This window comes from Peromyscus maniculatus, chromosome 21 (assembly GCF_049852395.1).
Source record: "Peromyscus maniculatus bairdii isolate BWxNUB_F1_BW_parent chromosome 21, HU_Pman_BW_mat_3.1, whole genome shotgun sequence".
Classification (NCBI taxonomy): Eukaryota; Metazoa; Chordata; class Mammalia; order Rodentia; family Cricetidae; genus Peromyscus; species Peromyscus maniculatus.
In genome coordinates this window covers 13,179,709-13,195,029 of record NC_134872.1, presented here as the reverse complement: position 1 = coordinate 13,195,029, position 15,321 = coordinate 13,179,709, and the positions used below count along the sequence as shown (strand labels likewise).

Sequence of the window (15,321 nt, the reverse complement as noted above, 5' to 3'; positions counted from 1 at the left end):
GAATTCTCACAATAGCCAAGATTCTGTGGGGACTTAGGGCTGTGGAGAGGCCCTGCCGGAGGCCTGGGACAGGCTCCTACTGAGCATGTGCTCTGTGGCTCGCTCAGCCTCACAGGCATCTGTCTGAGAAAGGCTCATGTATGAACACCCCCAGGGCTAGGCCTTCTCTGCAGAAGAGGACAGAAAGGAGCTTTTCAGGTCCGGGATGAGAAAAAGACAAGGACTGAGCTTGCATGGCCTGAATTAAAGACTGGGGTATCCACGGGTAAATCTGATATGTGATTGGGAGAGGATTCGAAAGAGACAGGTGCTACATCTTGGGTTTTGAGTGACCTCTGAAGGCCATGCATTGAAGGTGTACTCCCTGTGGTGGCAGTGGGACCTTTAAAAGGTGGAGCCTGTAGAGATGGTAATAGAGCCCCGTGGTAGAGAAGTTAGGTTGTAGAAAGCCCAGGGTCCCTCCTAGTGTGAAGGTAGTAAAGAAAGAGGAGTCCTGATAGAGGACGTTGGCTCACTGATGACGTGTTCTTCAAAGAGTGGACGGTGTTGGCTCATTGGAGGACATTTCCTTGAAGGGGACTGTAGAACGGTAGTCTCCTCTTTCTTCTTTTTCTTCCTGGTCCCGAGGTCAACAGTTCTCTCTGCCACATGCACTCCCCACCATTTCTAACACCCCCCATCCCCCAGAGACTTGAAAGCAATATGTCCACCCAGTCATGACTCTAGCTCTTTAAAATTTTAAGCCAAAATAACCTATTTTCCCTTTAAAATTTTTTAGGGACTGGAGAGATGGCCTGGTAGTTAAAAGCATTAGCTGCTCTTCCAGGGGAGCTGGGTTCCATTCCCACATCCACAGGAAGGCTCATGAGGATCTGTAACTCCAGTACCAGAATATCTAATGGCCCCTTCTGGCCTCTGCAGGCACCAGGCATGCATGTGCACAGACATACATGCAGGCAAAACACTCATACACTGTAGCTAGACTTTTCCTGCCTGGCCCACAGTCAGGACAAATCTCTGTCACCTGCCAGTCCCACAGCCGCTCAGACCCAACCAAGTAAACACAGAGACTTATATTGCTTACAAACTGTATGGCCGTGGCAGACTTCTTGCTAATTGTTCTTATAGCTTAAATTAATCCATTTCTATAAATCTATACCTTGTCACGTGGCTCGTGACTTACTGGCATCTTCACATGCTGCTGGTCATGGTGGTGGCTGGCAGTGTCTTCTTCCTCTGCCTTCCACTTCCCAGAATTCTCCTCTCTCCTTCTCCCGCCTATACTTCCTGCCTGGCCACTGGCCAATCAGTGTTTTATTTATAAAGAATGATATCCACAGCAATACACATAAAATAAAATGTTTTTTTTGTTAGATATTTATTTTTATTTTGAAATTATGTATATGTGGGGGGAGGTATAAACATGTATGAGTGAAGATGCCCATGGAATTCAGAAAAGGGCATAGGATCTCCTGGAGCTGGAGTTGCAGGTGGTTGTAAGCTGCCCGACATGGGTGTGAGGAACTGAACCCTGTTCCCCTGCAAGAGCAGTACATACCCTTAAGTGCTGAGCCATCTTTCCAGCTCCCCTTTCTTCTTTATAAGTAAACTGACTAGGGCATTTTGTTATAGTGATGGAAAGCTAACACAATGGATGAGTTCAGGGCACAAAGGGGCAACATCGAGGGGGCTCAGAGTGTGGCCCACCAGACTGTACCATGCATGAGCCCAGAAACTCCCTGGCCTTGAATACAGAAACATAGATCACACTGTGCATCTGGCAGCTGTGGAAGAATGTCACTAGAGATGCATGATGAGGTCACAGTGTGGCTTTAGACTTTATGGTTATATTAGTTAATTTCTTCTTTGCTGCAGTAAAATACTTTCCAGACAAGATAGGGAAGGAGAAATTCATTTATTCTCATAGTCTTGTGGTGATGTTTTATTTGTGCTGAAATGTGATTTTATTTGTATATTAATAAATAAAGTTGCCTGGGGGTCAGAGCTAATAGCAAGCCGTAGCAGAAGCCAGGCAGTGGTGGTGCACACCTTTAATCCAATCACATGGCAGGCAGAGTCTGTATGTTCAAGGACATAGCCAGCTTGGAGACACACGCCTTTAATCTCAATACCAACCATAGAGACCTGGAGGTCTGTATAGACAGGCAGTGAAAAGGAGGTCATGTGGTTGGGTTTACAACCAATGAGAAGGCAGAACAGAAAGTCAATAAAAAGACAGACACATAGGAAGTAGGTCTCTTTCTCAGGGGAAGGACGGCAGCGGCAGTGGGTGGTAAGAAGGTGGTTTTAGTCTCAGCTCTCAGCTACTGCTCTCTGACCTCTGGGGCTTTTAACTCTGCATTTGGCTCTGCATTTGGCCAATCAGCGTTTTATTTATCAATCAATCATAGCAACACAGTCACAGCATACAGAAAGACATCCCCAGCACCTGGGGCTACAGTATGAACTTGTGGACCTCCTGGACTACTTCAGCTTCCAGCATCACCTTCCCACGGACCGAACAGCTAACTGAGGTCAAACTTTGGAGAGGCTATAGCCCATGGCTGCTGGCAGGCAGGTATGAAGGCCTCTCTTACATTGGTTCCATGAGCGCCATCATACCTACCAGGGAGACCTACCCAGTAGCTAGGAAGGTCCTAGCCACGGACCTAGTTGCTGCAGGTCTGAGTCAGTCTTCTCAAATCAACTGGACCTGAGCATCACCCAAGACTTCCTCCGTGGGAGGGGCAGAAGATCCTGGGCCAGGAGAGCAGCTCACCTATGGTCCTCATAAGTCTCCTTGACCTCCTCTACCTGTCTTCCTTGCTACCAACAATTAGTGACACCCACTGGGGCTCAATGTTTAGAAGGCTTCTGAGGATGCCTGGAGGAAAGAGTCCTGTGATGGATTGATGATGTCTACTCAGGGCAATAGATTCTTGGAGGAAAGAGTGCAGTGATGGATTAATGATGTCTGTTCAGGGCAATGGAAAGGAGGCATTATATATACCAACTGGTACCTTCCATCACTGGCAGTCCTAGCTCCTGTCCCAGTCTGCAGGAAAGACTTGAGAAGGCTTCCTTTGTACAAGTGGATATTGTTGGCAGGCAACCATGGTGGTGACATTCTGTATGCCAAGTATTCATTAATGTGTTGGGCACAGCTTGTAGATCAAGTAGCACCATACCACTGCCTGGAACTTGTGGCTTAGGTACAGAAGGATGGCTGTGCTATGACCAGGTATAGTAGCTATTTTTCTCGTTTTGTTTGTTTTTGAGACAGGGTCTCACTCTGGCACTGGCTGGCCTGGAACTTCCTAGGTAGACCAGACTGTCCTCAGATTCACAGAGATCCACCTGCCTCTGCCTCTCCACCCCACCAAGTCTGGGATTACAAGCATGTGCTGCCACCCGCTGCTGTGGGATGTTCTGTATGGCAAATGTGTTGCTCTGATTGGTCAATAAATAAAATACTGATTGGCCAGTGGCTAGGCAGGAAGTATAGGCAGGACTAACAGAGAGGAGAAAAGAAAGAACAGGAAGGCAGAAGGAGTCACTGCCAGCCGCCGCCAGGACAAGCAGCATGTGAAGATGCCGGTAAGCCATGAGCCACATGGCAAGGTATAGATTTATAGAAATGGGTTAATTTAAGCTATAAGAACAGTTAGCAAGGAGCCTGCCATGGCCATACAATTTGTAAGCAATATAAGTCTCTGTGTTTACTTGGTTGGGTCTGAGCGGCTGTGGGACTGGCGGGTGACAGAGATTTGTCCTGACTGTGGGCAAGGCAGGAAAACTCTAGCTATAACCCGCCATAGTTTTGTTTTTTGTTTTGTTTTGTTTTCCTGTTGATTGTGGCAAAATGCCTGACCAAAGCATATTAAAGAAGGAGGGGTTAATTTTGGCTCACAGGCTGAGAGCAAAGGCCATTAAAATGGTGAAGGCATGGAGGCAAGGCAGCAGGAATATGACCTGCTGGTCTCATATGCACAGCCAGGGAGCAGAGCCAAATTCTCACATTCTTCTTTACCCACTGTCCTGGACCCCACCCGATGAGATTAAGCCACCTGTATTTAGGAAATCCCTTCACAGACTCACTCATTACTGTGTCTCCTAAGTGATTCTAAATCCAGTCAAGCTGACAATCCAGATTGACCATCTAGGGCTGGAGAGATGGCTCCGAGGTTAAAAGCACTGGCTGCTCTTCCAGAGGTCCTGAGTTCAATTCCCAGCAACTACATGGTGGCTCACAACCATCTGTAATGAGATCTGGTACCCTCTTCTAGCGTGCAGGCAGAACACTGTACACATAATAAATAAATAAATCTAGGGGGAGAAAAAACTTTCGGGGTGGGGGGAGATTAACCGCCAAACAGAAAGGGAGTTGGGAATCTTTTTTCCCCCACTGCAGGGGCTGAGTCTATCTTTTGCTCACATCGAAACATTTAACCGGTTCCTCCACAGCTCTGCCTTCGGGGGAGGGACACCAATACTGTATTCTGTCTGTGCAGCATCTTTATAGCTGCACCTCCACCCTTCCCGCAACATCTTACTGCCAGTAAACATTCCCTTCTACTCTTCCCCGGACCCCAGATTTCACCCTTTCCACCTGCAGCTGCTGTGGCCTGCCCTCTAGCTGGGCCTCATTCTTTCCAGTTAGTATCCTCATTCCACATGAGGGAAGCAGCCCTGCCCTGTGGACTGGCACCATGGGAATCTCGGATGTTCAAGACGGGTCGCTTGGCCCCTCCCTCCTTCAATAAACGGCATTCGGCATTCTGGGGGAGGCAAATGACCCGCTGTCTTTTGTCTCTGTTTTTTGATCCACAGCAGCCTCGCTCGGACATGGTGAATGGGTGGTGGTAGCGCAGGTGTTACCGCTACAATGCAGTACACTCTCAGAGTGCTCACGGTCATGTTCCCTGGGCCTATTTTGGCCTGGGCACTTCTGTTGTGGTGTGGAGGGCTGGGCTGTGGGCAGGGTCTCTGTAGACCTGGATACAAAGGAGGCCAGGGTTTGGCACCCATACTGGAACATGCTGACTGAGTAGGCATTGGCCACAAGCCAGTCACCTGGGCTTTCCCCGGCTTCTAGCCAAGGCCTCCCAGGAAGCTGGCAAGACCCCATTCTGAAACCTGAGGATGTGAGAGTAATCCTTTGGCCCACACCTTCTTGCCCTATGAAAAGGGAATGCAATGCCTTCCCCATGGTTTTCACAGGATCTGAAGCCTGCTGGTGGGTAGGACTTTGGGAGATGGACACCCCAACACACACACACACACACACACACACACACACACACACACACACACACACACACACATTCACATTGTGTGGGGATGACATCATCCACGGTTCAGGAACAGCTCAGGACTTGACTGGATGAGTGAAGACTCCCCCCACCCCCTCCCCACATACACCTTTTGTCACTCTGACAGTGTCAAGCAAGGTCACCACACTGGCTAGTTTTATGTCAACTTGACACAAGCTAGAGTCATCAGAGAGGAGGGAGCCTCAGTTGAGAGAATGCCTCTGTAAGATCAGGCTATAGGCAAGCCTGCAGGGCATTTTCTTAAGTAGTGATTGATGTGGGAGGGCCCAGCCCATTAAGGGTCATGCCTCCCTGGGCTGGGTTCTATAAGCAAGCCAGGAGAAGCAAATCAGTAAGCAGCACCCTTCCATGGTCTCTGCATCAGCTCCTGCCTCCTGGTTCCTGCCCCGTTTGAGCTCCTGTCCTGACTTCCTTTGATGATGAACTGTGATGTGGAAGTGTAAGCTGAATAAACCCTTTCCTCCCCAATTTGTTTTTTGGTCACAGTGTTTCATCACAGCAATAGAAACCCTAACTAAGACAGTCACGGTGACCAAGTCACAGGATTGTGGCTACTGCTCCTGGAATGAGGAACCAGGATACAGGTGTAGGGCTGAAACTTTTCAAGACCCTTGGTTCTCCAAGGATAAGCTCTGCTCCATAAACCATGGGGAACACAATCAACTGGCTGTTCCCACAGTAGAGAAGGAAGGCCTGGGCCAGGAGCCAGAGTTGGCCCTGAGCCCAGGCAAACAGAATCTGCCTGGTGAAAGCAAGCAAGAGGTCACTGGGTGGGAATCGAGGCCCTGGTCTAGCATCCTCAGGTGTGCCAGAAGCCCCTGACCCACATTGCCCTTGGGCACATTAGCCCCATCCCATGGTGGTGGCCCTTTATAGACCTTGGATTTGCCACCGTCCTGTGGGGAAGAGGAGAAATGAAAGAATGGAGATAATGCAGATAATGCCACAGGAAAACAAAATGGGGAAACTGGGCGAAGAGCAGGGGAATGGAGAGGCGCTTGTTCCTTCCCTCATTGACTCCACCCCTGCATTCAACAGAGTGAGTCTTGGAGACAAAAAATGCAATGGTCTGGTCTACATGTCAAGAGTCACATGGAAGAAAGGCACTAGATAAACGTCAGAGTTCTTTTGTGTCAGCAGATCAGGGAGCTGGGCTTAACTGTAGTCCCAAGAGGAAGGGACAGTAATCAGCTCTACGTAAGACCTGTTGGTGGTCCCTACGGGCCCACAGGGAGTGGCACTATTAGGGGGTGTGGCCTTGTTGGAGGAAGTGTGCCACTGGAGGTGGGCTTTGCGGTCTCAGATGCTCAAGCCATGCCCAGTGTGGCATTTCCTTCCTGCTGCCTGCCAATCTGGATGTGGATGTATAACTCTCAGCTCCTTCTCCAGCACCATGTCTGCCTGCATGCTGCCATGCTTCCCACCATGATGAAAATGGACGGAACCTCTGAACTGTAAGCCTGCCCCCAATGAATGTCTTCCTTTATAAGAGTTGCCATGGTCATGGTGTCTCTTCACAGCAATAGAAACCCTAACTGACAAGATCTATATGCTAGTTAGGGGGTTGGTTTTCTTCTGGGGGGGAGGGGTCAACTTGACATAAGCTAGAATCACCTGGGAAGACAGAATCTCAGCTGAGAAAATGCTTCCATCAAATTGGCCTGCACACAAGTAAGTCGTGGGGCATTTTTTTTTTTTATTGATGATTGAAGAGGGAGGGCACATTCCTCTGTGGACAGTTCCGTCCCTGGCAAGGGGTCCTGGGTAATATAAGAAAGCAAACTGAGGAAGCCATGAGAGGGCAAAACAGTTAGCAGTGTATCTCCATGGCTTCTGCTTCAGTTCTTGCCTCCAGATTAATGCCTTTGAGTTCCTGCCCTGACTTTTCTGGGTGATGGACCACAAGCTGTGAGATGAAAGGAACCCTTTCCTCCCCAAGCTTCTTTTGGCCATGGTCTTTATCACAACAACAGAAAGCAAACTAGTATTAGCTGCAAAGTCACAGCCAGTGTGGTTCATCAACTCTGGAGTGAACTGTGTGGGAGGGTGGCCTGCTTTCTGGAGAGAGAACCACCTAAAGGCTCTGTGATCTAAAAGCCACGAGCCACGGCTGTCCCACCAACATTCTTCAGACACAAGCAAAGGGGAGGTATACATCACTGAGCCCTCTTGAGGCCCTGCCCGGGCAGGGAACAGTTGCATGATCTGAGAGGACCTTTAGGGGGATGCTACCGCTGATGGCCAGGGATAGGAAGGAAACTGAGTGGCAGCCTAAGCAGGGCAAGAGAAAAAGGAGGCTAGTGTGGCTGCTCTGAGCTCAGCTGGGGTTACCTAGCAAGGGGATTCAGGGATTATCTGTCTTACCCAAGCTTGGGATCATGGTGCCCTGCCTGTCCAGCTCTCCTTGTAGACAGCCAGCACCTGTCACAGCAGGCGATGGAAAGATGAACGAAATCTGGACCCCTCCCCTGTACCTCATGGTGCCCATGTTGTTACGTCTTTTGCCCTGGATCTGTCCTCATAGGACATTTTTTAAAAATGCTCTGGACTTAGTTGCCATGCCAGCCTGCATTGGCCTTCATATGGGAGCAGATCCAGTATTTATGATTAATAATGGACTGGGAGGTAACAATGGCCTTGAGGACCCCCATATGCTAGCCTCTCTCCTCCTCTGAGGGGCTATAATCAATGGTGGTTTGTAGATTTCCCTGCCATCTCCTGTCCCCAACCCCTACAGCCTGAGCCACACTGTCTAGCAGTCAGGGCCTAGCCCTGATCCATAAAGCCAGGCAGCTCCCCATTGTGTGGGAACCAATGCCCTCTCCATAATACTCACATTGACTGACTTTTCCTGAGGAGACATGAACAAGTATCTGTTCAAAACAGACAGGACACGGATGACCCAAGAAATGAAGCTACCCAAGGCTACCTTGGTGATGATGGGTTTCTTGGGGTTGCTTACAGAAGCATGGATGACACAAAGGTCGTGGCATTACTGGAAAAAAAAACCTGTCCCCGGCATGAGTGACCACACACAAAAGCAGCATTCCTGGATCCCTGCATAACTCGTAGGCAGCTCCTCAGGCTGATCCTCTGGCTAGCAATGGTTTGCTACTATTATAGCCATAGGGAGGGGCCTTTAACTTTGTATATAGTTAAGTTCTATGAGTTTTATGTGTTCTGGGGATTGAACACAGGTCATCAGTGTAGCTCAAATTCTAATTGGTCTTAATGATAAAAACCTGGAGTCAGATAAAGGGGTAAATGCTGAAAGATCAGAGAAGGAGAGCAGCCAGCCACCAGCGAGTTCTTACCTCTAGGAATCCTCAACCTGAAAGAGCCTGAGCTCCTGTCTCCTCCCACCTTATATTCCTCTCTCTGCTCAGCCATATCACTTCCTGTCTCCACCTCCCTAGTGCTGGGATTAAAGGTGTGAGATCCCAAGTGCTAGGATCAAAGGAGTGTGCCACCACTGCCTGGCTCTGTTTCTCTTTTAGACTGGATCAATCTTGTGTAGCCCAGGGTGGGCTTGAACTCACAGAGATCCATCTGGCAAATGGATTAAAGGTGTGTGCCACCACTGCCTGGGCTTTAAGGCTAACTAGTGGATTATTTCTTCTCTCTGATCTTCAGGCACGCTTTATTTGTTAGATCACAAACAAAATACCACCCCACGTCAGCTTTGGCTATAAGTATCCTTACAGACTGATCCATCTGGTTGACCTTTTAATCCTTTATATTAAATCCCTTCTGTTGTGAGTTCTCTCCCATGGACGCACATGGAGGTTTATAATAACAATGTAGATAAATCCCACTGTTGTTACTGGGAAACTCTCTGGGAAGACAGGAGTGTTTGCCCAAAGAAATCTTTTGTGTCCTATACTTCAAAGACCAAGTCTTGTAAAGAATCATCTATATCCCTAAATGGGTTGTCGTTTACTATCTTTTTGCCTATGCGATAATTTTATATGGATTTGTTATCTGTGACTTTCCTTTGATTATTTATAATGTTTACTGAGACATCATTTTATTCCATGCATATTATAGGACAATGTAATAAAACCAATAACTCTTTATTCCTTAAAATAGTCAGACTTTTTATTGTAATAGAGTACAGATGTGTGCTAACTTTTGAATGTTTTTTCTTTGTATTACTGGTTTTTAGCATATTATTCATTTTGGTCTCTTATTGGTTGTGTATACTGTGCCTCAAGAGAAGCATGCTAAGGATACCTGGTGTCTCTTTTGTGCAAAGCTCCTCCCAGAGCCAGAGAGGGAGCCAGGAAAAGGCCTTGGGCAAAGAGAAAAGATAAAACAAGCCAAGAAATAACATGAAACTTTACTGCTAGTCGGACCACTCAGGGAATCCTAGCAATTCGAAGCTGCATGCCGGCGTGGGCCTCTGGAGGGGGCACTGGTAGTGTTTTTTTGGCTGCCTGTTCCAGGATGCTCAGGATGGAGCTATGGGCCTCCTGACACAGATCGGCGCCCAAGAATGCCTCCACCCGATCTCGCCATGCTGTTAGTTGCGGCCGTCCCTCAAATAGATTATAGCCAAGAGCCACCGGCTGCAGGGACAAAAATGTGAAAGTTAGAGAGCTAATGCGACCCCAATGCTGGCAACTCAGCATAGCCATCATGGACACAGCCCCAGGGGAGGTCCAGGGCAGTGTGATACATTCCAGTAGCCAGAAGCTGCCTCCCACCCAGGCGGGAAGCAAGTCACTCAGGGGTCCCCCTCTGTGATTCTGGCTTTTTGTAGGCTACAGTGCCTTTAACTTAGAGAAATGGTGAGAAGAAGGATCCTGCCCTTAGTTACTATTCCATCCATTGGTTTCATACCTGTATCAGCTCCTCCAGACACATGAGATCAGCCAGTGTCACCTGCTGGCCAACAAGGAAAGGCTTGTCCCCAAGGAACTTTTCCTCCAGACGCTGCAGAGCCGCGATCATGCTCTTTCTGTTCCGTTCCACCTTCTCCTCTGGAACCTGGATCCCAATGAGTGGCCCCAGCACCTGGCAGAATAGAGTGCTCAGTGTGTAACCTTGACTCTTACCGGGCCCCCAAGGTTCGACCCCCTCCCCAGAGGACCCTGCACACCTTGGTCCACAGGAGCACTCCAAAAGTGCCACGGATGTTATCAGCATGCCAGCCTAGGTACTCATGGACTCGGGCACGGGCCTGCAGGTCAGCTGGGTACCAGTGGTCTGCCACCTGGTACTTGGAACTCAGGTAAATCAGGATGGCTGAGCTGGGGACCGTGAGAAGGGGGCGCTGTAAGGACCTTTGGCTGTTTCCTGTTCTTCAGTGGGGCCTCGAGGATTCTCACTTTGAAGGACTCCCTTCTAGTCTCATCCCCTATCCCTGTCTCTGGACTATCTTCTTTGCAGAGCTGTGCGTGCAACCGAGGAACTGAGGAACGGGGACATACACACATGCACGCACGCGCACACGCACACGCACGCACGTGCACACACACACACGCACATACAAGCACACACGTGCACATGGCACTCTGACCCCTAGCCAGACCTCTCTGCTCTCTGCCTTTTGAGGCGTCATCTTCATGGTACCCCAGCAGCCACCCTATGAGGTAGAGACTCGATCCTTTTTTGCACGTGAGGAAGCTAATGCTCAAAACAGTTAAGTTAGTTGCCTGAGATTGCACAGTTTAGATAAAGCTCCCTGGGGCCTTGAAACCTGTGTGAGCTAGGCATACATCTATGGAGTGGCTTGAACATGCCAAAGGGGAACCGTGTCCTCCGGTTCCTACCGGTAGGTCCACCAGCCATCGCTTCTATAGCCACCTGACAGACCTCTAGTCCTCTCGGTCTAGTCACTAGACTCTAGTGGGAGAAGCAGCCAGCACCTGGAGACCTGACATTTTCATGGTCCCCAGGGACCAAGCCTTGAGTAGATTAGACAGGGGACATCTGCGAAGTCAGGAGAAACTCCTCCTAGCTTCCGTTATTGAATCTACATTTTGTCTAACCCTGGACAAATGTCCCCTTGTCGCCTTCCAATGCTTCTCAGTCACGGTGGTGAGGCCTCAGGGGTAGGGTTGGGGGTCCAGCAGAAGTAACAGGACAGGGATTGGGAAGTGCTGGATCAATCTCCAGTCATCCTGGCCTCATTCCCAGTCTGCTCTAGCCACGCCCCCTCACGGCCTGGGGTGGGTATCTGCCAGGGTCACGCCCCAAGCCTCACCCCCCGCCCCTCTCAGCCCCCCCCCGCCCCCCTCAGTCCCCCCCCCCCCGCCCCCCCAGGAAGCATGAGGAGGTGGCTTAGGCTCTGGGTTTATTTACAGCTGCACCTTTCGGTCAACACGAAGTTTCCGTCTTTGAGGACAGGAAGTTTCCGCAGGCAGTTCACCTGGGAGAATTGCTCGCTCAAGTTCTGGCCTGGGAAGGAAGAAGCCAGAAAATGTGTTCAAGGTCTCAGGCAGTAGTACCTCTGTATTTTCACACTCCCAGAGCACGGTCGAAGCGGCCAAAACCCGGGTGGGCCCCCGGACCGAAGGCACAGAGGTGGCTCAGCTATGTGTCTCTTCCCTTGCAAAGTCTCCGGGGTTTCGTAACTCTAAATGTAGCGTGCCTTCAAAGCACAGAGGAACTCTGCAAATCGTTTTCTCCCCTACGCCCCAGGACAGAAAGTACCACCCTATCTCCCTTGCCAAAGCAGAATTCAAGTTTAGTGAGGGTTCTGAACTAAGGCCACTCCAAAGAGGGCATTCCCTGGTGGGCGGCACTGGGTGGGACTGTACCCATCAATGGGTGAAGGACTGACATGGTCTAGGGGTAGATGGGTACCAGGCTTAATCCAACCTTTGAGAATATGCACGGTGTGCATCTGGAAGGGAATGCCGTTCTTCTTGGCGAAGATGTAGATGGCGCGGCTGGGCTGCGACAGCGGGTCGAGGTAGATCTCCAAGCCCATGGCGGCAGCTGCACAGATGGTACGGGATGGACTGCGTAAGCCAGCGCTGGCAAGTGCAGGCGATTCCACTAATAGGGGTCCACAGTCCAGCCTCTTGGTCACGCTTGAGCTTTCCCGTCCTGCACAGTTGACGCCTGTTGATCTTTGGAGGGCGCTGCTCTGGAGGACTTGGCACAGAGAGGAGGACTGAAGTGCGCATGCTCTCGGGAGGCTGATTTGTTCCAAAGAGCTGTGGTTGGTGCCAGAGATCCAGCCCAGGACTTGAGTGTCACCCAGACCGGGAAATAGCCAAGCTCTGCTTTGCTGTACCGAGAGTGCTGTGGACTCTGTGGAACGCTCAGCTCCCAGCTCTCAGTTACTGCGGGAGGGAATCTTAGAGGTTGCTCTCTGAGGTATCCCCCTCCATTGGGTAAAGCTTGTTTCAGGCTGTTAGGAACATTGCCTTAAGGGAGAACTGTCTGTAGTCCAGCTGCACCATGTAGAGGAGGTCGTTTGAGAACACTGAATCTCCCCTATCACTCCGTGAGATCTGGAAGGCTGTGCGGCACGGTTGAGGGATTAGTCACACCACACTCCTCTCTCCCTCTCCCGCCCCCATCTCTCTTTCCCTCCCTCCCTCCCTCCCCCCCTCGACATCTTCCACAGTGATGGTACATCACTGATTACTGATTTTATCTGAATCTTTTAGAATAGCTGTGACCTGTGGCCCACATGGGGGACCAGAATGTTTCCCTTGGAGTTTTATTTCCATTTATTTAGTTACTTAGTTTTGGACACTGAGGGTCTTGTTATATTGCCCAGGCTGGTCTCAAACTTTTGGGCTCCATTGATTCTCCTGCCTTAGCTTCCCGAATAGCTGGGACTCTAGGTGAGATCCTGTGGGGTGTTTACCCCCCACCCCCACACACACACAGTTCCCCAGAGTTTTCTTGAGTGTGAGCAGCAGGAAATATTAGAAGGATTTATTGCGGAGATAAACAGAAAATAAAGGATAGCCTCAAGAGGGCCTGGAACCTATTCCAACTGGCCCTGACTGTCTCTGCCCCAGGGTATTTATAGAGACGCCAAGGGGGTGGAGCAAAGGACCTCCCCCCCTCCCCCAACACAGCCAAATGCAGACCATCTCAGACACCTGCACTCAGGCCCGTGGTCCTAATCATCCTCTATGCGGACCTGCTGGGTAAAGCCACGAGGAACCCGAGAACGGGCTCCCACAGGTCCCCCCTTCTTAATATATAAAAAAATAACTATTAACGGCTTACAGCAATCTCCATAGCTGTTACACCTCCCAATATGGGAGTAGAGGATGATAAAGATGGCATTTCTCTTTTGAATTAGGTCCAAGGTGACTACAGCAGTCTTAGCTACCTCAAGCCCTTTCTAAACCAAAAACTCTTAAGGCAACTACAAACTTAAAGAATCCCTTAGCTTCATCATTACCATTAACAGGTTAACATAAATATCGCTATACATAGTCACAATTCTCTCAATCTTACACAACTCAAAGCAAACTCTTAACAGAACCATTTGAATTAGCATATATGGTGCTATATATAGTTAACAATTTTCTCCGTCTTACAACCTTAACTCAACCATTTGAATTTTCATGTTAACAGAACATAGGAAAACCTTCGATGTATTCACATCAAACTTAAATATTTTCTTAACTCCACAAAACCAGGGTGGATTAATATCAATAGGTTTCTGCGAACATAATTCAATCTCATAACTCTTCCTTTTCTTTATAATTTTTTAAACAAAATCTCAAACCTAGTTAGAAGAATCCAAACTTATACAATGCCTACAAACCCATATTGAAAAGCAATATTTTCAATCTAACCATTAACACTTTGAAAACTTTTAGCAAAACATCCAAAAGCAGTTTCTTATATTTTTGGTTGTGAGCCTAGCCTTTAACAGCTGAGCCATCTCTCCAGCCCCAAAAACAGTTTAATAAAACTCTTTACATACTTTAAAAGTAGTCTCTTAACATACCCCATTTGCATTTCTTTCTAACAAAACATGACATTAATCCACTCAAAGAAAAATTTTTAATTAAATAGACTAAGAAATATTAACTCTCCCTTTTATAATTTTTAAGCAAAATCTCAAGCCTAGTTACTTCTGTTTAAACAGTTCCATTTGTAACACAAAACCAGTTCCGTAAGTAATTTCATTTTTACATAAACATTTCCACAAAACAATTCATGAATCACCAGTTAATAAAGCATATATGCAGATACAAAACTGCATCTTGATTCTAGGTAGAAATAAATTTCTTCATTTAAACAGTTCCATTTTTAACCCAATTCCAGCAAACCGTTCCTAGGTCATTACTATGAATAAACTCAAAATTGTCCCATTGCAATGAAATCTCTATTGTTTATTTCATTTCTTAAGTCTTAAAATTCAAATGATAAATTCTGGTACTAGCCTTCCAAATATGAGAAATCCATAACCAAAATCTTTTTGTAATTTTATCTCATTTTAAGTTCAAACAAGAAATAAATTCTGGTATCAGGCTTTCACTTCCAAATATGAAGACACGTTTTTCAACCAAAACTTCTTGCAGTTAACAATTTTTGTTCAAACAAGCTTCTCTGAACTTTTATTGTCAAGCCAGAGACCTTTTTAGGTACAGTAGTATTCTAAACCGCACCGTTTTTGATGTCAGCTCAGGTTTTTCTGTGTTGCGTCGATTTTCTGCGATCTCAGCTGCGGATGCCTTGTTGTGCTGGTTCTGGCATCCGCCATTCTTAGCTTCTTAGCGGCTTCTGGAACTTTTGAAAACCACTCAGACTGCCTACTTTGCAGTCTACTAGGACAGTAACCTTCTATGTCTCAGGTTTTTTCACCATATACATTAAACATAGATTCACACTTAACATTTACACTTTTTAAACTCACATATAACATTTTTTGCCTTGCAAAGCATTTAGACTCACATTCAACATTTACATTTTACAAACTCACATATAACATATTAACATCTATTTATTTATACTCCTTAAGGAAACTATAGAACTACTTTAGGAAATATATTTCTTATTA

The 15,321-nt window shown here is 47.9% G+C and overlaps 1 protein-coding gene across 1 annotated transcript; it reads right to left on the bottom strand.

Moving 5' to 3' along the window:
• Positions 1-9,653: 9,653 nt before the first annotated feature.
• On the bottom strand, positions 9,654-12,418 carry LOC102918464 (glutathione S-transferase theta-2). Its single transcript, XM_006997677.4, has 5 exons — positions 12,159-12,418; positions 11,648-11,735; positions 10,435-10,585; positions 10,176-10,349; positions 9,654-9,901 (listed from the first exon to the last, which is right to left on the bottom strand). Exons 1-5 carry the CDS (start codon positions 12,268-12,270, stop codon positions 9,692-9,694), a joined length of 735 nt encoding a protein of 244 aa, XP_006997739.3. The 5' UTR covers positions 12,271-12,418; the 3' UTR covers positions 9,654-9,691.
• Positions 12,419-15,321: the final 2,903 nt, after the last annotated feature.

Excerpts from the sequence above, each read along its gene's own strand:
- LOC102918464 (XM_006997677.4), bottom strand. The coding sequence starts at position 12,270 with ATGGGCTTGGAGATCTACCTCGACCCGCTGTCGCAGCCCAGCCGCGCC. Across the intron at positions 11,736-12,158 it reads CACCGTGCATATTCTCAAAG|GCCAGAACTTGAGCGAGCAA; the intron begins GTTGGATTAAGC and ends CTTCCTTCCCAG. Across the intron at positions 10,586-11,647 it reads AACTTCGTGTTGACCGAAAG|CTCAGCCATCCTGATTTACC; the intron begins GTGCAGCTGTAA and ends CACGGTCCCCAG.